Below are 25,743 nucleotides of genomic sequence, written 5' to 3'. Positions count from 1 at the left end.
ACGTTCAGATATTCTCATTCATAAAGTTTATAAATAAAATGATTTGATGAATTTTTTTTTTTAATGAGAAAGGTCTTGAGTGGCCAACAAGGATTGGTACCTACCGAATTAATTACGACTGAGATAATTTCATTTGTGCAACAGTGGAATAAATTGCTCTTGATGAATGAAAAAATTAATTCATTTCGCACCAAGTGGGAATTTTTTCAATGTGTTGGAATTCGAAGATGCACACCAAGAAGAAGTTTGAAAAGTTGTTGCACAATTATTACTCATGTGTTGTGCATAGGAAAGTAGTGAAGGTACCTATATCTACACTATCTAGAATCAACTTCCTAGTAGAATTAAGCATATTTTTGCAATTCCTTTTAATCGTGTTTCGATTCATCATCATTTACTATCATAATTGCTATTGCCCTGGTAACTGTCTCAAGTGGGTAAGTAAGTACCTATGTAATGTATTTATTTACTTACTCTTTTTCTTCTATCTCGCTAAATGTAATGTAATGGCTGTAATTTTCCGACTGATTGAACCGCAAGCTGTCTGAAAACAGTGAAGGTAATACGTAAATCAATTAGGTACCAACCTAATTGAAAATTGAAGTCATCAATGCTACCGGTTTTTTTTTTTTTTTTTTGAAGGTTAGGTAGTGGGTACCTATATTATTTCAATACTTACGTTTAACTTTTTTGCTACCAAAAAAAAACGAGCTGGATTAATTTAGATTGAAGTAAGTAAATCTAACTTTTTTTCATTTTTTTTCTCTAAATACGAAATTGCAAAAAAATACAGTGGGTAGTTTTTTTTCCTAAAATTTTGAAGATTTGGATAGGTAGGTACGGAAAATAATTATCTATACCGAAATTTAAAAAATTAAGGAACATTACCTACACAAGTAGGTACCTAGTACCTACACATTTAAAAAAAACCATATCGTACCTATGCGTGGCCCATTACGATCTTTGTATTACTGTACACATCGGACGGACATGCACCTGAAACTCATTCAAGGATACCAAGGACTGCATTCTATTCACGTGGTGGACGAAACGAATACAAACAGGTTCTAATATCTAAATGCACTAATAAACTTGTATTTGTATCGGCGTGGCTGTAAATTGAACACCTTCGATGCGTGTGCTTAGCAAGCTTTCGTATGTATTTTGTTCTGACATTTAGGACATAGTTAATATGGCTATTTGCAAGTGATCAGTAAATTTTTGTCACATTATGCGTTGGTTGATTATTCTTGTTGTACTTACTGTCTCCTCTGGTAAGTGAAGTCGCATATTATGCACTTTTCATCACTTATTTACTACTACTTTACGATGATTTGCTCAATTGCATGATAAGGCAGTGAACTTGATAGATACTCGTAGTTCAATTTTGTAACGATTTTTGCGTTTGGTATTTTAGGCGAATCGTTGCTAATTACCACTAAACAAGGTACTTTGAATGGGACACGTTTAGAAGCTCGCAATGGTAAATTATTCAACGCGTTTTATGGAATACCTTACGCTCAGCCTCCTGTTGGAAAATTGAGGTTTAAAGTAAGTGATAGCCCTTTAACCCTTGTGAAAATTATTCCGAAAAATTTCAATAATATACGTAAGTTTATATATCACTCACCTATAGTACCTATTGGTTTTTTTTTATAGCCTCCTGTTGAAGCTGAACCATGGGACGGAACTCGAGATGCCACCCAGCTCCCCACAGTTTGCATACAAATCATCGATGGTACAAATACAACCAAAAGTTCTGAGGATTGCTTATATTTAGATATTTACACACCTTTGGTAAGTATACCTAATAATTAAATTAAATTTCTTTATGAGAAAGTGCATCATTTTATGGGTTTGAACTAGGTTTCTAAAGTGAACATATTATTTTTTTTACAACTTTTTCATAGAATGCTCGAGAAGGTGATAGATTTCCTGTAATTGTGTATATTTTTGGAGGAAAATTCAAACAAGGAGCTACATTTCAAAATGGTCCCCAATTTATGATGCAGCATGACGTCATCATTGTGTATCCGAATTTTCGACAGGGCGTATTTGGTATGTAGGAAAAAGTCATACTTCAAGATCTTCCCAGTAGGTTAGATATACGTACATAGGTATGTACAATGATTTGCCCAGGTGTATCTAGTCTAGTTTGAGAAGGAAGAAGAGAAGGGCTGTCGGTCTGTAGAAAAAATGTTGGTTCTATGGAAGTAAAGTTGAAAGAACGTCCAAAAATTACACCATTTCCAATGCTGGACTTTGGTTTTTGATTCTTGGCGAAGTTTCAAAAACTAAAAATTTGGTTCATTTTCTGAGGAAAAAACTGAAATTTAGTTCAAGTAGACGTAGTATATCTCATTCTTGACCCCTAAAATCGCTTAGTTTCGAATCGTTCTGGAGTCTCCAGCAGATTTTCAGATTTTTCATTTTTGAAAAAATTCTTATTAATTGGGCTTGATCAAATCAAATTTACCACTCATAATTCTGTCTTTATGACTTCTTCTATGGGTGGTGGTTTCTATTTTTGTTCTAAACAAATAATTTTTAAGAAATCGCCAGACAAAATTTTGGATTTAAACTCTGAAAGTTGAAAAAATGAAGCTTCTGATTGACTTTTATAACCTCAACTGAATCTATTAGGTACGTAGGTACTACCTACGTTCTCGGGCTAGGAAAATATACAATAACATTTTTTAAATTTATGTACTTATAATTTGTTTTCCCTGCAGGTTTCTTGAGCACGGGAGATACGGTGATTCCAGGAAATTTCGGTCTAAAAGATCAGACGTTGGCCTTGAAATGGGTTCAAAACAATATTAATCATTTTGGAGGAGACCCCAACAGAGTGACTTTACAAGGCCACAGCTCGGGAGCGACGTGTGTTCATTTGCATACATTATCACCTGCAAGTAAAGGTAAAATTGTTGAATGCATAATGAAACTGCCATCCACTTTTTAAAAAATTAAAACATCACTTAATAAATTAACATACCTACATTACCTACCTATATTGAAAACTACTTTTTTGCACGTCATTTCGACACTCTCTTTTTTGAACGAAACCAAGTTACGAGTGGATCGAAAAAAAACACGTCCCCTCCCCCTCAACAAAATTTTAGGTAGGTACTAGAATTCATTTTTGGATTTTTGACTGGCGAATTTTTGAAAATTTAATAAAATAAAGACAACAAGTTTTAAACTTTTATTACCTAAATGAATGTTTGGAATCATAAGAATACCTATACCTACTATAAGGTACGAGTATGAGCCAGAATATGTTGACATTTTCAAGTTTTTTGTAGCTAATAGCTTCACAAAAAAAGTTCTAATTGGAAAAAATTCTAGTGAATATGTAGCTAAGTTTTATGCAAGTATTTACTGACTTTTTCCGCTAAAGTGACGCCATTTTAGTAATGTTGTTCAACAGAAAAGAAGTACGTTGGTAGGGTACCTAATCTTTTTTACGAAATGCTTATCAGTTATCTACTAGATGAAAATTTCTTGGAAAATTTTTCTAGCATCGAGGTTTAAGAACCCATTGTTAAAATTATGTATAATGTCTTCGTATCGCGATGTTAGTTTGGGTTATGGTCGAATACTTCTATTGAACGTATGTATAGGTACATGTCATTAAAAGAAAGTGGCACTTCACATGATTTAAATACGAGCATTGACTTGAAACTAGTACATACCTACTAATTTTAAGTCAATGCAGATTCCAGCAATTTTTCAATTTTTTCCAAGAGCTTCAAATCGCTCTGGAAGGGCCAAAATCAATCTTAGCATCCAAAACTTGGGTTGGCTGATACTTATTGGACACACTCTTGGTCATTCAAAGTTCATTTTTAGCCTCTCCACAGTGATTTATTAAATGTTTTCGGAGAAAACTGAAAAATCACTGGATGAAAGCTGGAGGCTCAAGAGCAACCCAAAGGCCAAAACTAGTGTTTGTTCTTGTGTGGGAGTTAAATAGAAGGAATTATTTACATTAGGTTCATTTTATTGCTCAAAAAATATCACATTTCATGAAAAAGTTTTAAAATTGTCCTTGAAACAGTAGGTATTTTTGAATTTTTAAAATTAAAAAAAAATCCAAAAATGGACTTTAGCACGTGAAATTTTGGTTATACATGAGGAGTTTTCGTTTTAGGATAATATGTTCTCTTGATCTAGCTTGGTTCCGTTCAAATTGGAGAGTACCAGTTCAATTGAACTTTTTTTTAAAAATGAATTTCTGTCTTTGCGACTATTTTTATGCTAATGTACCCACTATACATTGTATTTCCCTGCATAGGTTTATTTCACAAAGTCATCATTCAAAGCGGAGTAGGATGCTGCCCCACGGGATTTTTCGGTCCCGATGTAGCTCGAGCGATCACCAAAGAATTCGCTATTAAAGCCGGCTGCCCGAGTGTGAATTCCTCTCAAGATATGTACGAGTGTTTTATGAACATGGATCCAAATACAACTACACTGGTGCCAGAGCAGATGTATGTTAGTAAATTGTCACTTATGTATTCATATTATTCAATTATTTTGAACAAACCTATCAAGTACCTGCCATTCTTTATTCTTAGGTTTGGGATTTAGACCCAGATGCCGTATTCAGGCCTACAATCGAAGATAAAAATGCTGAGCAAGCGTTTCTAACTGAGATGCCAAATAATGCACGGTATCCAATCAGCGATATATGTACCTTGGATGATTGGAATGACTACAGGAGAAGCAGCTTTCAAAGCGGCTCGTAAGTGCCTGTATCTGTATACTTAATAATGTGTTGTTCTACATTGGCTTCCATAAGACAAGAAAATCGATTTATGTAAGTATATTTTGATAATGTGCGCAGGGTACTTGGATAACGACGGTGAATTGGCTGCTGAAATAAACGATTATTCTGAGATTTTGTTTCCAATAACAATGCAATATCTTTGGGATACCAAAGTAAAACATTTAAATTACATTTCACGAACTATCCGGACTCGTTACTTCGGAAGTGGAGAAATCAACGAAAGCACAGCTAATGAAATGACTTCGGTAAGATCTCAATCGGAAAAATACCTACTCTTTAATTCGCACGTGTTGAATAAATAAATAAATAAATGAGCAGGTACTTCCTCCGCACCACCCCCACCATATCATCCTTTTTGGGCAATTTTTGTCCCAACTTATGCCCCAGTAATACGTGAATCTTTTTTTTTTTTTTAATAATTCGTGATTTGTGATTTTTTTTGAACTTCTTTCTGTTTTGAAGTTAATTTTCGGAATACCTTAATTGATGCGAAATTTTCAAAAAGTGTTCGTGTTTGCCCCGAGCTAGAATTTTGAAAAATCCATAAGCTAGATAACTTTGAAATGTGTCAAACAGTGTATGTTTTAAAATCAGAGCTCCAGTCTGTTTTACCAATGCTCATTTGCATAAGACTTCTCTCCATACCTATTTAAGTACCCATTAATTTCAAAAATTTTTACAGATGTATTCGGATGGTCTTTTTACTTTATGTACTTTGAATGCAATTCACTCTTATCCTGGTCCGAAATATGTATATCTGTACAATTACAGAGGAAATTATTCGATGTCGGTGCAAAATATTATCGCAAATTGTGACCAATTTCTAGGTGAGTTTATTGTTTATATTGTTTAGATTCAATCATATCACTAGCCATGTTTTAAGAATGCCCAGCTGTAGGTAATTAAAACATGAATATACGTGTATGTTGTGCGCATGTATAAAAAAATCCTTTACTTATTTATTTTATTTTACAGGCGTTAGCCATGCAGATGAAGTAAATTTGTTCTTCCAACGAGAAGATACTTGCGATTTTCTTACCAATGATGATATAACGTTTGGTGACGAATTGATTAAAAGATGGATTAATTTTGCCAATTCGAGGTATATATGTATTATGTTTTCGACACTTACTTACTCATTTTTTGGAAATTCTAAAGCACTCTTGATGACAAGTACAAGTACCTTACCCTTACCTATAATTATTTTTGCACTGCAGTGATCCTAATTTACCGATGAAAATAAACGAGACCATAATGAGTGCTTGGGAGCCAATGACGTCTAACAAAGTCGAATACATTTTTCTTGATTGGAATGGTACTATGTCAACCGATATGTACAAGGAAGAGTACATGTTTTGGAAAAGTTTACCACTTGGTAGCAAATATTATGAGAATGGAAAGTCGTGAGAGAAGAAACTGCTTCTTCAAATTATTGCATTGGATTGCGGTGCCGGGAGACTTAGAAATGTACATATTCTTATAATTGTATCTGCATATTCTAAGTCATTAAAATTCCTAGTCATACGTGCTACCTATTTACTACTTAGTTATTCCATCTCTATAAATTGTCAATCGGGATGTATTGCATTTAAAATTTTTTGCAATCCATATGATTTTGAAACAGGTTTTAAACACGTTAAAAACGGCATTCAAAATTTTGGTAGGTAAATTTTAAATATGAAATGAAATCAAAAAATTTGTGTCAAAATCAAAAATTTGAATTAGATTCACTTTTCTGGTTTGATTTTTGTGGAGACCCAAGATTGTAATTCTCTGATGATGTACTGCAAAATTTGAAAATTTTTGTTCGAATAATATAATGCTTTCACTCGTACCAGCTTACAAAATTACCTTCTCAAAATTTTATCAATTTAGATGGGGAAAAAATTGGAAAAAGTTAGCAGAATGGTGTGAGAGAATTGTGGAAAAATTCAGTGTGAGAAAAAAAGAATGTTTAAAGGTTGTATGTAGCTTAATAGCTTTTGTGCCATCTCTCCTGGATTCTTAAGGTGATTTTCTGCCTTTTCTCTTTTAGAAAACTTGATCAAGGGATGTTTAAATAATTTTGAAAAAAAAATATTAGGATCCTATTCTGGCTGATTGTCAGTTTTGTCCTTATTGCTCATTAAGTATTATTATTATTTTTTTTTTAAATTTGGTAGGTCGGTATTAATTAAGACAACAGATAATCATGAATGAACAAAGATAACAATGCTTGACTTATCAACCCCTATATCATTAAGTAATTATGGAGACATGAATAAACTAAGGAAGTAAAATGATCCATTGATAAGATAACACCGCTGGCGGTAGACTACCTGCGTACATAAAACAAGATAACAATTACTATATTACCACGTGATGCGCATTTTACCTAGACACCGATTCATTTGAAATGATTTTACGAGATTTATAGCATAACTATAACAGACAATACGGTACCTACATCAAAAGCAAGATGTATAAATTTTTAATCATCGCAATTGCAACGCTCTCGGGTAAGTTTAATTTCAATACCTACCTTCATAAATTTAATTCGTCATCTAGGCACCTGCCTATTTACCAAATTCGAGTATCTATGAATTGTTTCAGTGGAATCATTAATTGTCACCATAAACCAAGGAATTATAGATGGAACACATTCAACGACCAGAAGTGGTAAAATATTTAATGCTTTTTATGGTATTCCATTTGCTCAACCACCTACGGGCAGACTACGATTCAAGGTATTTGTATCTCTATGCAATTTATGTGAACATCTAGAGTTTCATATTCAAAATATGTATCTATGTGATTATTTTTCAGTCACCAAAAGAAGCCAAGCCATGGAAAGGAGTTTTAAACTCCACTACACCTGGACCAGTATGTTTGAACATTCCGCAAGGCTCTACTGAAATCGTTGGCGACGAAGATTGTTTGAATCTAAATGTGTACTCTCCTTTGGTAAGCTTTCTCTACTGTTTACAATGAATATTCATTTTTGGACTGTTGTATGTATGTGATGCTATCACAGCCACTATTATCCACCGTAGAATGCTCGACAAGGTGATAATTTGGCAGTAATCGTGTACATTTTTGGTGGTGCGTTCAAATGGTCTTCAAACATGGACTTTGGTCCAGAATATTTACTGGATCAAAACGTTATCGTCGTTGTGCCGAATTATAGATTAGGTGCCTTGGGTAAGTAACTCATGAAATTGTTTTTTTGATTGGGTACTGTAAATTTTATTCATTTTGTGTACTTGATGGGCTCTGCTACAGGACTTCTATCCACTGGAGACACAGTTATATCAGGAAACTATCAGTTGAAAGATCAGACAATGGCGTTGAAGTGGGTTCAACAGAATATACGCCATTTTGGAGGTGATCCGAGCAATGTTGCTTTACACGGTTATAGTTCTGGTGCCGCTTGCGTTCATTTGCACACCCTGTCTCCTGCGAGTAAAGGTAAGGTTGGAATTTGATTGTAGTAATTATGGGGCCATGTTTACTGATTCACTTATGTCACCATCGATAGGATTATTTCACAGAGTTATCATGCATAGCAATGCAGAGGCTGGTATTTTTTACCCTTACAAGCTTGAAGTAATACGCGGAATTGTGAAAGAATTTGCTACCAAAGCTGGATGTCCTGATGTGACAACTTCTGAAAATATTCACAAATGTTTGATGGCTTTAGATGGGGAGGTTTTTCCTGTAATTGAACAAAGTATGACTGTAAGTAGGTAAAAGTAGCGTGTAAGTTTGAACTTAGAATGCATTTCTGTTTTACTATTGTATACTTATACACGAATGTGCATATAGGTTTGGGATCAGGAGCCTACTTCGGTTTTTCAACCGTCCACTGAAGATAAAAATTCCGAGGAACCATTCCTTACTGATCCACCGAGTAGTGCTCAATATCATTCACCCAGTATGCCTTGGATTGTCGGTTTAACCACAGGAGAAGGGGCATATAAAGCTGCTAGTGAGTACAATCCAAATAATTATGTTAAGTATAATATCCATAGGGACGAAAATATTTATTTCGACTTAGAGATTTAGTCATAAAATCCACGTTTGTGACTGATAAGTATAAAATAAAACCATGAAAATTTCATTTTCTGGGGTATGTGTATCTAATTTATATATAATGATGCAGGTTGAGGTATTAATTTCTGTTTGTAGATTTTCTGCAGAAAGAAGGAGAACTGGCAGCTGAAATTGATCAGTATTACAAAATACTGTTTCCTTTATCGTTAGCGTATTTGTGGAATACAAAATTATCGTACTTAAACTTCATTTCTCAAGTGCTACGAGTACATTATTTTGGTAATCGCAAAATTGGTGCTGAAACTTCTCACGAGATGACAGAAGTAGGTTGCATTTGAATACCTTTGTATGTACAATGTACATTATTAAGAATAAAATGCATTCTTTTAGTATCTTGATAATTGAAAAATATTTGACTGCCTAATCAGTAATTTATTATTTCAGTTGTATTCTCACGGTTTGTTCGGTGTGCCGGTTATCAGAAATATAAGAAGTTATCCAGGTCCAAAGTATGTCTACTTGTTTGATTATAGATCAAATTATACTACTCAAAATGATGAAGGATATTATGAAGAGTTTCTAGGTAGGTAGCTGGATAGGTAGAGGTACCTATCTGATCAGAATGGTATTCCATGGCAGAAAAATGTTTAAATCTAATATAGAAAAATTAATTGCATTAAGTATATTTCCAGGCCAAATTTCAACTGCTGAGTTTCATTTTTCCTTTTTGCGCTTTTGAAAATTGAAATTTGATTTATTTTCTACAAAAACATAAAAATTTTATCTAATGGGATAGAAATTTGAAATTTGGTTTTCATCCTATTTTTAACTTCTCGAATCTTTGGTTATGAATTCAAGTTATTCTGGAGGCTTCAATTTTTTTTCAAATGTTAATTTGGGAAACTTGGATATACCTAGACTTTTTAGCTATACTCATCGTCTCTGCGACCCTTCTGATGCTTTGTTAAAATCTATACACATGTTCATTTTTTTTCCTTTATTTGTTCGAAAACTGCAAAATTCAAAAATTTGATGAGGCTAACTTTTGATTTTGGGGCATTTGTAGCTAAACAATGATTTTTTTCATTTTTAAAAAATAATAAAAATAAAAATAGGTAGGATACCTACTTTTTTTGGAGAAAAATTCAAACCTTATTCGGCGGAATTACATCATTAAAAAAATTTGTTTCTAAAAAAAATGTCACAAAAATCCGTGTTCATGGATGCTAAATTCCATTTTGGTCATTTTATGACCATTTTTCAAAAAATGTTGTAGAATATCCGAAAATTTACTAAAGGCTACAGGGTTGCTCAAAACCATTACGTACCAATCGATTCGAGCGGCTGAATAAGAAGTAGGAAGAGGGATTAAATTCAAACATTCTATCTCAAATTAATCTGATTTCGAGTTTTGTAAAAGGGTCATTCCACGTCAATTGGACCAAGAAGTGGTAGGTAGGTTCGGCGATTTTTTTGAAATTTTTCCTGTGGAAAGACCTTCCGAAGGGATGACCAATGGCGCAAATCGCAGCCCTCTAGCCCATTTTTAACGGCAGCCAGGGAGTGTCAAAGTTTTCAGTGAACCTAAAATATCATCCATTTCAGCATTGGATTACTCGATAACCGCGATACCTACCAAAATGGAACTTTTTCCCATAGTTAGAGGTTTTGAAAGGCTTTTTGGTGATATCATAAAAATCAGTGTTGCCACTTTTTTTCGTACAAAAAATTAGCTCAAAAAGTTTCAAAACGTAGGTTTCATATCGTTCCGACTCTCAAAAATTCTGAAAAAAATATATTGTGGACAACTGTTCATACTGAACAACATATTAAAAAATTGGGATGGTAACTTGTAACAAAGTCGATTTAAAAAAAATTTAAGTTTGCGAAAAAATGCGATTTCTTGACTTGAGACATGAAAAAAAGTTTTGATAGGTAAAGTTGACCCATTTGACCCCTATTTTTACGTATACGTTGAAAAAGTTGAAAAAACCCCTTTCACTCGAAAAATCAAAATTCGAAACAATTCAATTTTCAATTTCAAACATCAAAAAAAGTTTAAATTTATTCAGTTGTCTTATGTTGACCACTTTCTGACGTATTTCATGAAAAAGTTGATAAAAATCTCACTCACAGCAAAACAAAATAAAATTTGCTTTTTTTTGAATTTTTTTGAATTTTGATTTTTTTTGTGATGAGTTCATTTCACCGAGTGAAGGGGTTTTTTCAACTTTTTCCAAAGATACGTAAAAATAGGGGTCAAATAGGTCAACTTTACCAATCAAAACTTTTTTTCATGTTTTAAATCAAAAAATTGCATTTTTTCGCAAAGTTAAAATTTTTTTAAATCGACTTTGTTACAAGTTACCATCCCAATTTTTTAATATGTTGTTCAGCATGAACAGTTGTCCACAATATATTTTTTTCAGAATTTTTGAGAGTCGGAACGATATAAAACCTACGTTTTGAAACTTTTTGAGCAAATTTTTTGTACGAAAAAAAGTGGCAATACTGATTTTTATGATATCACCAAAAAGCCTTTCAAAACCTCTAACTATGGGAAAAAGTTCCATTTTGGTAGGTATCGTGGTTATCGAGCAATCCACTGCTGAAATGGATGATATTTTAGGTTCACTGAAAACTTTGACACCCCCTGGCTGCCGTTAAAAATGGGCTAGAGGGCTGCGATTTGCGCCATTGGTCATCCCTTCGGAAGGTCTTTCCACAGGAAAAATTTCAAAAAAATCGCCGAACCTACCTACCACTTCTTGGTCCAATTGACGTGGAATGACCCAAAAGAGTTCTTTAAATTTTTGAAAGTTCACCCAAAATGGAAAAATGGAATTTAACATTTGGGCCAAATAACATATCTTTGGTTCTTTCAATTTTCATTGTGTGTTCCAAAAAAATTTATCATGGTTGAGACCTTCAGAGATTTATTGATCTCAGAGGAAGACTTGATAAATATTACCTAGGTATCATTTGAGAAATTGTTTGAGTCTCTGTTCGACTCTGATCATGTCGACATAATTATGTATTTTTATTTCAGGGATAAGCCATGGAGATGACGTGATATTAATTTATTACACAGAAAAGTCTAATCTTTCGCTGACTAACCAAGATCACATGTTTAGTGAAGAATTGGTCAAAAGATGGGTGAACTTCGTCCAAACTGGGTTCGTTTACATTTTAATAATAGATAATTGTGAAAACTACATACCTGCCTACCTACCTACATATTTAATAATTTAAATAATCTCATTTTAATGTTTCGTTGACTTAAATATTGTCGTAGAAATCCAAATCATCCCCTCGAAATTAACGAAGACCTAATGGATTATTGGAAACCTATGATTTCTGACAGAATTGAATACCTTCGTATCAACTTGAACGGTTCGATGGAAACTGATTTATACAAAGGAACGTACGATTTCTGGAAAAGTTTACCAATCGGTGTTGTATAGAATAATTGAGCGTAAAATGTGCACCTATTTTTTGTGTAATTCATTTTCACTAATATGGGTATTCTTCAATTTTTTTTAAAGTGATGAAAGTGTATGTGGTACTCGTAATGTTGAAAATACAAATCTCTTATTGTGGTACCTAATACATACGTATTTTTTTCAGTAGGGTTCTAATATGTGCCTACCTAAGAAGCTAAAGCCCTTTTAAAAACTGTAAAAATTGAAATTTTTCAGAAAAATTTACCAAACAACATTTTATTTATTTCACGTTATTGTTGATATCGTTATATTTTTTCCTCAACAATTTGAAAAATACCTACTTACTTATGACTACTTAGTTCTTTTTCTAGGCTGCGATTATCTTGAAATTCGAAGCTTACTTTTCGAATTTTTTCGCAAAACTGAATAACGTCCATAACAAATTTCAAGAATCTTAGCCCTGATACATTTTTGGAAAAAAAAGAGATAATAGCTTGGCATTACAAATTTTATTTCAAAATTTTCAGACTCTAAAATATTTCCGACCATTTTTTTTTTCAAAAAACAGTAGGTAAGTAGGTACCTATACCTACTTAAATTTTTTACCAAAACAATTGCATTTCTCAAATTTTTTGGGGGGAATGATGAAAAAGTGGAAGGAAGATGAATCCGCAGTTATGGCACGATCCCCCCGTTCCACTGATTCAACTCGTTACTTACAACTACATATGCAGTTGAAAGACATTTAAAATTATGATAGAAAATAACTAAAACTCATCCAAGGACGTGTACCCTACTCACATTGTAGGTGAAGAGAACACGGCGCGGCGCGGCGTAGAAACAGGTTTAATTGAGTCAGGATTTATTTAAATTAGGTACCGTTCATCTACAATGTACTTAAGCATTAGGTTAGATTATGTACATCGACGAGTTTTTTGTCAGTACCTAAATCGGTTATCACAAAAATTCGAATGTTGAGACGTTCGTGTATCCACTTACCCACTAAACATGGGTTTACGTACTCCCATGCGCGTATATTGCACTACACACTGGTTGATTACTGCTGTTTTACTTACGATTTCTTTAGGTATGTCAACTTATCAATATTTTATTTGCGATGAATTGGTGGTAAACCACGATTAATTGGTGTAATCAGTAATTTGCCAAAATATGTCAATTTTTCATGTATCTGTATGTTGTTACAGTGGAATCGCTAATAGTCACCACTGAACAAGGAATCGTGAATGGGACATATTCGACTTCTAGAAGAGGTAAAATATTCAACGCATTTTATGGTATTCCATACGCTCAACCTCCCGTTGGTAAATTAAGGTTCAAGGTGTGTAAACGTATCATGTATCGTATCTACCTAGTACCTACCAATAAATTATGCCTACATCTTAGATATAATTTTACATATGTAAGTACTAAGAAAATTAATATCCATTTGATCATTTTTAGCCCCCAAAATATGCCAAACCATGGACTGGAGTGCTAGACTCTTCTATTACTCCAACAGGATCTTTGCGAATTCCATTCAATACTAGTCAAGTAGAAGGTGATGAAGATTGTTTGAAACTAAACGTGTATACTCCGTTAGTAAGTTCATCTGGCTGTATTAAGGTACCTATAATATTTTTGTGCAACTTATTATATAATCAAGTATGACTACTCAGAATGCTCGAAAAGGTGATAATTTGGCAGTAATGGTATTCTTAGTTGGTGGCACATTTCACTTGTCCTCTAACATGGATCCAGGGCCTCAGTATATAATGGATCAAAATGTGGTCCTCGTGATTCCGAATTACAGACTGGGTGCATTAGGTAGGTATAGCTAAGCAAATCTGAAAAAAAGTTAGGTGTACCACCTCGAGGGTACTGCTCGTACGAGGTTGGCGATGGTGATTTATTTTTCATCTTGGATCCTTATACAGGACTTTTAACCACTGGAGATGCAGTTATATCAGGAAACTACCAACTAAAAGATCAGACAATGGCGTTGAAGTGGATTCAACAAAATATTCGTAATTTTGGAGGTGATCCGAATAATGTAACTTTACATGGTCATAGTTCTGGTTCCACTTGCGCTCATTTACACACTGTTTCGCCTTCAAGTAAAGGTACGTAAAGGGCAAATTTTATTTATGCAGCTGATTTATTAAATTATAGAGATTAATCGGGTGTTATAAATAATATAATTTTACAAATGATAGGATTATTCCACAGAATAATCATGCAAAGCAGTAATGAAGGAGCGCTTTTTTACAAGCGTGATGTGATACGGGGAATTGTGGAAGAATTTGCCACCAAAGCTGGGTGTCCGAATACGACCACTTCTGAAAGTATTTACGAATGCTTGATGGCCTTAGATGCGAAGGAGTTTCCTATTATTGAGCAAACGATGCCTGTAAGTGAATGAAATGGTGTTATCATTTATACGTAGGTAAATGTATGATCTAAGTACATACATAATCATGTATCATTAAAAACTTGAAGTTGTATTTGCATAGGTTTGGTATGCTTATCCTACTTCTATTTTTTTACCCACTATTGAAGATGAGTATTCCGAAGAACCATTCATTACTAGTCGTCCGAGCAGTGAACATTACCATTCGCCCTCAATGCCTTGGATTATTGGTTTTTTAACTTCAGAAGGGGCTTTTAAAGCTGTCGGTGAGTTGTTATTTATGTATTAACAAGCCAGACACGCAGGCAGACGGGTCAATGGTCTTAAGAGGCCAGACAGGTAGACAGACGACTTTGACAAGCCATTCAAACAGGTCAATAACCTCAAGATGCCAGAAAGGCAGGTAGACAACTTTGAGAAGCCAGACAGACTGGTCATTGACTTCAAGTTAGACACAATTACTTAGATAGAAAGCCCATTGCACAAAAATCACGTCACATACCTACTTACGGTTGACCTCCTAAGGCCATTGTACTGTCTGTATGGCTTCTCAAGGTCGTCTGTCTTCATGCCTGATCTCTTAAGGTCATTGGCCCGTCTGTCTGACTTCTAGGTAGTGTGTCTGGCCTTTTAAGGTCAATGATCCGTTCGTCTGGCATCTCAAAGTCACCTGTCTGTCTTCGGCGTAAGATCATTGACTTGTCTGGCTGTGCTCTCATGGGCGTATGTGTGAGGTCATTGACCCATCTGCTTGGCTTCTCAAGGTTGTCTGTCTGCCATCTTAAGGTAATGGACTTATCTATCTGGCTTCTCAAGGTCATCGTCTGTCTGGTACGCAATGGAATTATCTCAGTAGTCTGATGTTGAGCATACATGCCTAATAGAATAATATGGAATGCACCTCTCCTCTACCTAAGTTACCTAATTTGTATTTTTTTTTTTTTTTTTTTTTTTTTTTTGTTAATGTCCAGAACTTTTGCAAAAAGGAGGAAATCTAGCTGCTGAAGTTGATCAGCATTATAAATTACTATTTCCCATTATGCTAGGATATTTATGGAACACGAAGTTGTCATATTTGGATAATATTTCTCGTACGCTACGATCACATTATTTCGGAAATCGCAAAATTGGTGCTGAAACTTCTCACGAGATAACCAAAGTGAGTAAACATTGTGTACAATGTACATACATATATAATACCTACTTTTTGTATTGGCAATAGATGGATAAATTCTTCGCAATGTTGATAATTTTTCAGTTGTTCACTGACGGCGTGTATGGCGTACCAATTATCAGCGATATACGACGTTACCCAGGTCCGAAATATGTGTATTGGTTTGATTACAGGTCAAATTATCTGGCCCAAAATATCCATGCATATTACGAACAGTTTTTAGGTATGGAATATTTATAAATGTATACTTACTTAATATGTATATTTCTTCCAGATTAATTAGTTTAATCTAAGTAAATGCATTCCTTATCTTATTCAATGATGAACTGGAAGGAAATGTTCATGTTAGAAATTAGGTAGGTACCTGCGAAGTTATAGGACACTTCATTGTGTTTGGAAGCCCATAAATTTGATTTGAGAAACCATTTACTTACTATTTGAATCGGTGAGAACAGAAAGGAGCTAAGTCCATTTTCGCTCTTTTCAGGAATAACAAAAAACTGATTTATTTGGAAATCAAAAATTTTTGGTAAACATGCTTAAGGTCATTGAAAGATTACCCCAAGACACAATTTTTAGCACTGTTTAGAAAAAAAAATATTCACGTGCGGCGGCGCTGTTGCTGCCTAAACAAATGGGACTTAGACCCTTTCTGCACTCAATCGCCAAAATTTCTTTTGAAATTGCTCGTGCACGAATGGGGCTTGATTTTACATCTAAGTACATCATTTATACTGCTATCTCGTTTAAATTGACCAAAAACCCCTTGAGGTATAAGACTTTTTGCCGAAGTTGTTAATTTTTAGTGTGCGTAGCACACTATTAGTTTCGGTCTGAAAGTGGAAAAATTCTTTGGAACGAATGTTCTCATAGATGGATGGGCCGATTTTTTTGAAATTTTCGTACGTAGATGTGGTCTAACGTGAGGCATGGAACGCCGTAATTATAATTGCAATTACTCAATTAGCTTCTTGAGTAATTGCAATTAATTATGAAAATTTGTACCAAAAAAAGAATAAAAAGGGGAAAAGGGCCATATCAAAAGGGAAGCCGACGTCATTTAAATTTTGAAATTTATGTTACACCACGGGGGTTCAGAAAAGATTTTATCAAAAGCAAAGCCGACACCCTTTGTGTTCACTTATCTGCCAGTTTTTATTGAATTGAGCGAACACAACGGGTGGTAAAAATTTAATTTTGAAGAGCATGTTGGGGCTCCACGTGGAGCTAAACTTTAAATTTTCAAAATTGAACAATGAGAAAGGTATCAAAGGCGGCGCCGACACCAGTTTTAAAATGTAACACAGCAGGTGTCCGAAAATATTCTTATCTACAGTGTTATCTTTCCCATTGTTCAATTTCAAATATTTCAAATTTGGTTCAAAGTGATTTGCCGCCTATTGTCTCGCTTATACCTAAATGTAACACCACAGGGGGTTATAAAATTTTCTCTATTGTTCAATTTTGAGAAAGGTTTTTAGAACACCTGCAGGTGTTTCATTTACACACATTCAGTACCTAGACAATGAAAGCAGGTGGTTACCCTTAGTAGTCAAATCCCACCCATCATTTGCGCTTTGGCTGTGCTCCAGAGAAGTTCTATCCGTGTCGCGTTATACTTTCGAGCTTTCGTATTTGCGTAGTGCTTTTTTAATCGCATTGTGTTTTCGAGCTTTTGAACTTTCAGTATCGCATTGTGCTTTTTTTTCAAAATCGCGTTTTTTTCACGTTTTTTTTTCATAATCTTGTTGTGCTTTTTTTTCAAAATCGCGATGTGCTTTTGTTTTTGAAATCGTGTTGTGCTTTTAATTTTTTATTGAAATCGCGTCCTGCTTTTTTTTCTGAAATTGCGTGGTGCTTTTTTTTCAAAATCGTTTTTTTCATAATTGTGTTGTGCTTTTTTTCAAAATCGCGGTGTGCTTTTGTTTTCAAAATCGCATCCTGCTTTTTTTTCTGAAATCGTGTGGTGCTGTTTTTTAAAAATCGCATTGTGCTTTTTTTTCAAAATCGTGTTGTGCTTTTTTTCTAAATCGTGTTGTGCTTTTTTTTTCAAAATCGCGTTTTTTCATGTTTTTTTTTTCATAATCGTGTTGTGCTTTTTTTTCAGAATTGCGGTGTGCTTTTGTTTTCGAAATCGCGTCTTGCTTTTTTTATTGAAATTGCGTTGTGCTTTTTTTTCTGAAATCGTGTGGTGCTTTTTTTTAAAATCACGTTGTGCTTTTTTTTTCAAAATCGTGTTGTGCTTTTTTTTCAAAATCGTATTGTGCTTTTTTTTCAAAATCGCGTTTTTTCATGTTTTTTTTTTTCAAAATTGTGTTGTGCTTTTTTTCAAAATCGCGTTTCTTTCATGTTTTTTTTTTCATAATCATGTTGTGCTTTTTTTTTCAAAATTGCGGTGTGGGTTTGTTTTCGAAATCGAGTCTTGCTTTTTTTTATTGAAATCGCGTTGTGCTTTTTTTCCGAAATCGTGTGGTGCTTTTTTTCGAAATAACGTAGTGTTTTTTTTTTTAAAATCCCATTGTGCTTTTTTTTCAAAATCACTTTGTGCTTTTTTTTGAAATCGCGTTTTCATTTTTGAAATTTATTTGTGCTTTTTTTCAAATGCTTTTTTTCAAATTCGCGCAGTGCTTTTTTTCGATATCGCATTGCGCTTTATTTGAAATCGCGTTGTGCTTTTTTCAAAATCGTGTGCTTTATTTCAAATTCGCACGGTGCTTTTTTTTGCAAATTTGCATTGTGCTTTTTTTTTGGAATCGCATGTGCTTTTTTTTCTAAAATTCGCGTTGTGCTTTTTTTTCTGAAGTTCACGTTGTGCTTTTTTTGTCGATGTTTGCGTTGTGCCTTTTCTTCAAAATCGCGTTGTCTTTATTTTTGAAATCACGTTGTGCTTATTTTTTCTGAAATCGCGTTGTTTTTTTCCCAAAATAGCGTGTTTTTTTATGAAATCGCATTGTGCAAAATCGCGATGTGCTTTTTTCAAAATTGTGTTGTGCTTTTTTTCAAAATTCGCGTTGTGCTTTTTTGGAAGTTCGCGTTGTGCTTTTTTTATAGAGTTTGTGGTGTTCTTTTTTTCAAAATCGCGTTGTGCTTTTTTTTCAAAGTTTGCGTTGTGCTTTTTTTTCAAAATCGCGTTGTGCTTTTTCTTCTAAAACTCGCGTTGTGCTTTTTTTTCGAATTTCCGGTTGTGCTTTTTTTTAAGAATCGCGCTGTGCTTTTTTTTAAGAATCGCGCTGTGCTTGTTTTTTCCTAAATTTGCGTTGTGCTTTTTTTTCAAAGTTCGCGTTGTGCTTTTTTTTCTAAAACTTGCATTGTGCTTTTTTTTTCAAAATGGTGTTTTTTTTCTGAAGTTCGTGGTGTTCTTTTTTTCAAAATCGCGTTGTGCTTTTTTTCCAAAATTCTGGTTGTGCTTTTTTTTCAAAATTCGCGTTGTGCTTTTTTTTTGGAATCGCGTTGTGCTTTTTTTGTCGATGTTTGCGTTGTGCTTTTTTTTCAAAATCGCGTTATCCTTTTTTTTTGAAATCTCGTTGTGCTTATTTTTTCTGAAATCGTGTTGTTTTTTTCCGAAATAGCGTTGTGTTTTATTATGAAATCGCATTGTGCAAAATCGCTTTGTGCTTTTTTCGAAATCGTGTTGTACTTTTTTTCAAAATTCGCGTTGTGCTTTTTTTTCGAAGTTCGCGTTGTGCTTTTTTTCTAAGGTTCATGGTGTTCTTCTTTTTCAAATCGCGTTGTTCTTTTTTTCAAAATCGCGTTGTGCTTTCTTTTCAAAGTTTGCGTTGTGCTTTTTTTTCGAAATTGCGTTGTGCTTTTTCTTCTAAAACTCGCGTTATGCTTTTTTTCAAATTTCCAGTTGTGCTTTTTTTAAAGAATCGCGCTGTGCTTGTTTTTTCCTAAATTCGCGTTGTGCTTTTTTTTTCAAAATGGTGTTTTTTTTTCTGAAGTTCGTGGTGTTCTTTTTTTCAAAATTGCGTAGTGCTTTTTTTCCAAAATTCTGGTTGTGCTTTTTTTAAAGTTTGCATTGTGCTTTTTTTTGGAATCGCGTTGTGCTTTTTTTTCTAAAACTCGCGTTGTGCTTTTTTTCCAAAATCACATTGTTTTTCTTCTTCATAATCGCGTTGTGCTTTTTTCTTAAAATCATGATTGCGTTCTGCTTTCAAAATCCCAATCACTTTTTTTCAAAGTTGTGTTGTGCTTTTTTTGAAAATTGCGTTGTGCTTTTTTTCTCGAAATCACGTGTTTTTTTTTAAAAATCATTGCGTTCTGCTCTCAAAATCCCAATCACGTTTTTTCAAAGTTGCCTTGTGCTTTTTTTGAAAATTGCGTTGTGTTTTTTTCTAGAAATCGCGTTGTGCTTTTTTTCCAAAATTGTGTTGTGCTTTTTTTCCGAAATCGCGTTGTGCTTTTTTTAAAAATCATGATTGTGTTCTGCTTTCAAAATCCCAATCGCTTTTTTTCAAAGTTGTGTTGCGCTTTTTTTTGAAAATCGCAATGTGCTTTTTTTTAAAAATTGTATTGCCATTTTTTTTTGAAATTTCGTTCCATTTTTGAAATTTGCGTTGTGCTTTTTTTCAAAATTGTGTGTTGCTTTTTTTTTTCAAAATCGCAATTGGGTTGTGCTTTCCTTTTTTTTTTCAAAATTGCAATTGGGTTGTGCTTTCCTAACCAAAGGCTACGCACACTATTACAGCTGCGCTTGGCGCAGCTGTCTAGTTTCATCTTTTTTCAGCTCATAGTCAGAGATGAACTTAAATTTCAAAAAATGGTCTTCTTAAAAATGTTAGTTATTTTTCAAGGAATTCAAAAAATTTTACAAAAAGTCATAAATGCGGATCCGCCCTTTTTCTGCGCCCAAATACCACTTTCCCGGCAGTTTTGCGGAAATCTGACATCACCAGTCGATCCGCCATACTTTGAAACCCCTGTATCCGTGAAAATTTTTTTTCCAAAAATAAGACTTGGGTCCCTTTCTGTTCTCACTGATTCATTTATTGTTTGAATTGATATTAGATATGTCTGCTTTGTAACAATTTTTTTTTTTTTTTGAGGTAGGTACAGGTACGTATCTACTATGAGTAGTCATGAAATCGTTTTTTTAATTCTAGGAGTAAGCCATGAAACTGATTTGACATTAATTTACTCCAAGAAACAATCCGCTCCTTTGCTAACCAACAGAGACCACATGTTCAGTGAAGAATTGGTCAAAAGATGGGTGAACTTCGTCCAAACTGGGTTTGTTTATTGATGAGTTAATATTATAGGCTACCTTAGATAGATTTTACTTTCTCATTTATGTCGCTGATATTCCGTTTGGTGTCATTTTAGAAATCCAAACCACCCAATTGAAATTAACGAAGACGTAATAGATTATTGGAATCCTATGGTTTCTGATAGAATTGAATATCTTCTTATTAAACTGAATGGAACTATGGAAACTGATTTGTACAAAGGGACGTATGATTTTTGGACAAGTCTACCCATAGGGGTTGTGTAGCTGTTTTGTCAAGTGTTTTTATATATGTACCTACCGGTAGGTACTTGTTGAAAAATTTATGAAAGCTGATTGAGAGGAAAATCATTCGTATGAATGCTGTTTGAAATGTCTCTTCGATCTGTGTCAAATTTACTGTTCATAGCAGAAAATGTGAAACGAACTGGCTGATGGATTGAAAAAATAAGCGGCATACCAATAGCATGTTTAACTCGTACCTATAAAGTTGTCCGTTTAATTAAATTGTTCTGTGCTCAATGCACATATTAGGATATATGTACATACATCGTATCGATTATTTTTTGTTACTTATACATACCTACTTATTTCAAATTATTCGAGTTCTAAGTATGTACTTCTACCTACCTAATATTCTTTCTTTGACTTTTACATATTTATTTTGTCGAACAATTGGATTCAAAAATAAATAAAGTAATCGAATTTGGTATTCATTTAATTGTTATCTACATTTTTATTCAATTTTCTCGGTTCTTTCTAAAGAATAAAAACGTATTTAAGAAACTCAGACTATGGTATCAGATACGAAATACCGACCGTGCTACGTAAGTAATTTGAATAAATAGACATAATTAGGCTACATATGAGTAGATACTAATGAAACCAAGATAACAAATAAGTACGTTAATAAATGCTCAAAAATAGTGAAATATGTACCTAGTTCACGTTATGTGTATCAGATAATAATTCTTCACATTTTTAAAGAAGTTGATACAAGATGTACAAGTGTCTAGCGATCGTGCTTGTAGCATTCTCAGGTAAGTTTTACCTACCTATTTAATTTAGTTAACAAGAGCGTTTAAGATTTGTTTTTTCGCTTGTCTTGTTATTTTGCTAAAAACTTTAATAAGATACCTAGGTATTATTTCAGCGGAGGCATTGATCATCACTATTGATCAAGGGACGCTGAATGGAACCTATTTAACGACACGTAGAGGTAAATTATTCAACGCTTTCTATGGTATCCCTTTCGCCCAACCTCCTGTAGGGGAGTTGAGGTTCAAGGTAAAAAAATTTATGACTAGGTAGGTAAAATAATTTTTATGTAAGTATAAAACTTTGCCAAAAAATTTTTCCTTATCGATTATTAGCATAGGTAAAAGTATTTTTAAAAAGTCATATTATGTTTATCAAATTTTTTATTTGAGAAAAATATTTTTTGGTTCGAAATTGCCTATTCAAGTAATTCTACGAACAGATGAGGTTTTTTTTCTCATATTGCCCATAATTTCTTAGGCTCCAAAAGAAGCAAAACCATGGTCTGGAGTTCTGGATGCTTCTGTCGTTCCAATTGGCTGTTTACAGACAGACTCGAACGGCAATGGAGACGTATACGGGAGTGAAGATTGTTTGAATTTGAACGTGTATACGCCTTTGGTGAGACGATCATCCTCTTCGTGAATAACTTTTTCCCATAAAAAAAGAAGAATTTCTTAATCCTAATGTTCTTGGATGAATTCGCAGAATGCTCGAAAAGGCGATAATATATCTGTAGTGGTGTACATATTTGGTGGTGTGTACAAATGGTTCACAAATGTGGAATTTGGACCACAATATATTCTAGAGAGGGACGTTATTCTCGTAATACCGAATTACAGATTAGGAGCTTTAGGTATGAAATCCTCATTACTCTTCAAGTGACTGTTGTTCAAGTTTTAATTTTTTTTGGCGAATTTATCATCAATCGTAGGATTTATGACTACTGGAGATGGGGTGATATCAGGAAACTATCAGCTGAAGGATCAAGCAATGGCGCTGAAATGGGTGCAAAAGAATATACACAATTTCGGAGGTGATCCTAACAGCGTTACTTTACAAGGCCATAGCGCCGCTTCCAGTTGCATCCATTTGCATACCGTGTCACCACTCAGCAAAGGTATCTAGACTGGACTTTTTGAAAAATTAATTAATTTGTAACTCTCCATTACTTGAAACTCGCTGATTAAAATAATGCAAATGGTACAGGATTATTTCATAAAGCCATCCTACAAAGTGGTGCCGAGATGGATGGATTTTTTGGGCCTGATGTGATACGTGGAATTGCTAAAGAATTCGCCACTAAAGCTGGATGTCATGATATAAACAGCTCTGAAAGAATACTCAGTTGTTTGATGACCTTGGATGCAAAATTATTTCCAGTAATTGAAGAAACCATGTATGTACGTAAACGATGGCCCAACTTATCAATCAAATCAGTTTTAATAAGAAAAATTTAAGTCCTCATTCGATGGTGTTGTGGAAGAAGGGCCAAACTGTATTTTTCAAGATTTTTTTTCTGTCACACGGAAACACTGCTTTAACAGCCGAAGTTGGACAGATAAAAAAAACCAAACTGTCTCATATCTAAACTGAATGATGCACATTGGCTCTGAAACAGTTTGGCCCTTTTTATCTGTCCAACTCCGGCTGTTAAAGCAGTGTTTCAATGAGAGAAAAAAATCTTGAAAAATGCAGTTTGTCCCTTCTTCCACAACACCATCATTGTGAAGGTTGTACTTGTTTCATTTTTTTTTTAATTTTCACTTTTAAAAAATATAATTCTTGCTGAGGAAATTTCAATCTAGAAGATTGTGAAAAAATTCACCCCAGATAGATAACATTTTGATTATGAGCTTCCAATGCGCAGGTTTGGGATTCATGCCCTTCGGCAGTTTTCAAACCCAGTATTGAAGATGAAAATTCTGATGAACCATTCATCACCAAACCACCGAGTACTGTTGATTATCACACCCCTAATATGCCTTGGTTGATCGGCTTAACTACCGGAGAGGCTTCCTACAAGGTTGCTCGTGAGTTGAAACTATCTACCTATTGTTTAATAGATTTTTCCCCCATATGCATCGTCTCTCGTATTTTAGTAATATTTTTGTACCTATTACCTACTCGAATTTTTAAAGATTACTTGGATAATGGTGGAGAATTGGCGGCTGAAATCGATCAGTATTACAAGTTACTGTTTCCTATCACTCTATCGTATTTATGGGACACGAAATTGATAGATTTAAACTTCATTTCTCAAACACTTCGAACACATTATTTTGGTGATCGTGAAATAGGCGCTGAAACATCTCACGAGTTGACTCAAGTAGGTATTAAATAACGTATACCTACCCGACGGCAATAAAGCATGAAGAAAATGTCTCAATATACTACCTCGTATTTGTCACTTATTTTACAGTTTTTTACTCATGGCATGTTCGGAGTATCGGTTATAAAAGCAATACGAAGTTATCCAGGCCCAAAATACGTGTATTGGTATGATTACAAATCGAATTACTCGAGACAGAATATTATTGGGTATTTCAAAGAGGATCTTGGTGAGTTATTCATACAAATTGACTGCACATATTTCTGAAACAAACTTGAATGCCGTTACAATTACATGTTACCCACTTATGATTTCAGGAGTAGCTCACGGAGATGAGGTGTATCTGATTTTCTATACCGAGGAATCTAATGATGCACTATCTAAAGCAGATCACAAGTTTAGCGAAGAATTAGTTAAAAGATGGGTGAATTTCATTCAAACTGGGTACGAATTATTAAACTACCTACCTATCTTTTTTTTGTAATGATTACCTATCTCGAGATATCTATCTGATTATACGGTTCATCTTTGTGTAATTTTCAGGAATCCGAACTTTCCTATTAAAATTAATGAAGACATAACTGGATTTTGGAAACCTATGACGACAAATAGGATTGAATATCTTCGAATAAAGTTGAATGGTACAATGGAAACTGATTTATACAAAGGAATTTACGAGTTTTGGACAAGCCTGCCATTTGGAAGCAAATATGAAGACTGGTTTTGAAAAGTTTTTTGTTCTCAATTTCAGGGGTAAATGGGCTAGAAAATTATACATATATTTTTAAAAAATTTTGATTTGTTCTTTTTGAATGAGCTTACCTACGTTTAGGTGCATGGCCCCTGAATTCAATTCGGGAGCAACAATTTCAAGTTAGCATAGTTTTAAAAAGAGAGAGATTTTACTTTTTCATGAATGTGTAAAATTGAACATATGTAAATGTCTAAATAACCTTTGTTCTTTTATAATCAAAAAACCTCCTAAAGCTATCCAAATATTACAATGTGAAAATGAACATCTACATACGAGTAACTAATTAACTATAGCGAGATAACAAAATACCGAAGTACATATCGAATATATAGGTAAATATTAGCGGAATCAATTCATGTTGGACTTTTTGCATAAAAAATTATGACGTTTCACGTTTTGTATTATCAAATTTTCACAGCTTTTGCCCTCATGCACTTTTCAAGAATGGAAAAATTCACTCGAGAAATTCCAAAAACATACCTACCTAATAAAATCAATAAAAAAATTCGAATTTATTATTCGACGTTTCTGTTTCCAACTTCCGCAT

General features: G+C 34.0%; 5 protein-coding genes across 5 annotated transcripts; all 5 read left to right on the top strand.

Annotated features, from left to right (window-relative positions):
* The first annotated feature begins 790 nt into the window (after positions 1–790).
* Positions 791–4,741, top strand: LOC135842709 (acylcarnitine hydrolase-like). The gene is made up of 7 exons (XM_065360294.1): positions 791–1,274; positions 1,418–1,551; positions 1,660–1,797; positions 1,911–2,058; positions 2,733–2,918; positions 4,298–4,493; positions 4,581–4,741. Exons 1-7 carry the CDS (start codon positions 1,232–1,234, stop codon positions 4,591–4,593), a joined length of 858 nt encoding a protein of 285 aa, XP_065216366.1. The 5' UTR covers positions 791–1,231; the 3' UTR covers positions 4,594–4,741.
* LOC135845170 (venom carboxylesterase-6-like) lies at positions 4,669–6,199 on the top strand. Its single transcript, XM_065363634.1, has 5 exons — positions 4,669–4,747; positions 4,850–5,037; positions 5,475–5,619; positions 5,768–5,894; positions 6,010–6,199. Exons 1-5 carry the CDS (start codon positions 4,669–4,671, stop codon positions 6,197–6,199), a joined length of 729 nt encoding a protein of 242 aa, XP_065219706.1.
* On the top strand, positions 4,859–12,433 carry LOC135842703 (esterase E4-like). Its single transcript, XM_065360288.1, has 15 exons — positions 4,859–5,037; positions 5,475–5,619; positions 5,768–5,894; positions 6,010–6,259; positions 6,955–7,290; positions 7,385–7,518; positions 7,598–7,735; positions 7,825–7,972; positions 8,054–8,239; positions 8,310–8,509; positions 8,597–8,759; positions 8,960–9,147; positions 9,269–9,407; positions 11,874–12,000; positions 12,120–12,433. The coding sequence occupies exons 5-15, from the start codon at positions 7,251–7,253 to the stop codon at positions 12,286–12,288; spliced, it is 1,632 nt and encodes a 543-aa protein (XP_065216360.1). The 5' UTR covers positions 4,859–5,037; positions 5,475–5,619; positions 5,768–5,894; positions 6,010–6,259; positions 6,955–7,250; the 3' UTR covers positions 12,289–12,433.
* Positions 12,434–12,560: 127 nt separating this feature from the next.
* Positions 12,561–21,777, top strand: LOC135842694 (carboxylic ester hydrolase-like). Its single transcript, XM_065360278.1, has 11 exons — positions 12,561–13,354; positions 13,473–13,606; positions 13,729–13,866; positions 13,944–14,091; positions 14,202–14,387; positions 14,481–14,674; positions 14,778–14,940; positions 15,646–15,833; positions 15,933–16,071; positions 20,951–21,077; positions 21,171–21,777. The coding sequence occupies exons 1-11, from the start codon at positions 13,276–13,278 to the stop codon at positions 21,337–21,339; spliced, it is 1,665 nt and encodes a 554-aa protein (XP_065216350.1). The 5' UTR covers positions 12,561–13,275; the 3' UTR covers positions 21,340–21,777.
* A 175-nt stretch (positions 21,778–21,952) lies between these two features.
* On the top strand, positions 21,953–25,327 carry LOC135842700 (esterase FE4-like). Its single transcript, XM_065360284.1, has 11 exons — positions 21,953–22,112; positions 22,226–22,359; positions 22,591–22,731; positions 22,819–22,966; positions 23,045–23,230; positions 23,320–23,513; positions 23,981–24,143; positions 24,252–24,439; positions 24,533–24,671; positions 24,760–24,886; positions 24,986–25,327. The coding sequence occupies exons 1-11, from the start codon at positions 22,073–22,075 to the stop codon at positions 25,167–25,169; spliced, it is 1,644 nt and encodes a 547-aa protein (XP_065216356.1). The 5' UTR covers positions 21,953–22,072; the 3' UTR covers positions 25,170–25,327.
* The last annotated feature ends 416 nt before the right edge of the window (positions 25,328–25,743 follow it).

Source organism: Planococcus citri, chromosome 4, assembly GCF_950023065.1.
Source record: "Planococcus citri chromosome 4, ihPlaCitr1.1, whole genome shotgun sequence".
Classification (NCBI taxonomy): Eukaryota; Metazoa; Arthropoda; class Insecta; order Hemiptera; family Pseudococcidae; genus Planococcus; species Planococcus citri.
Note: the sequence above shows the minus strand (reverse complement) of the source record. Positions and strands in the feature narration are given on the sequence as shown.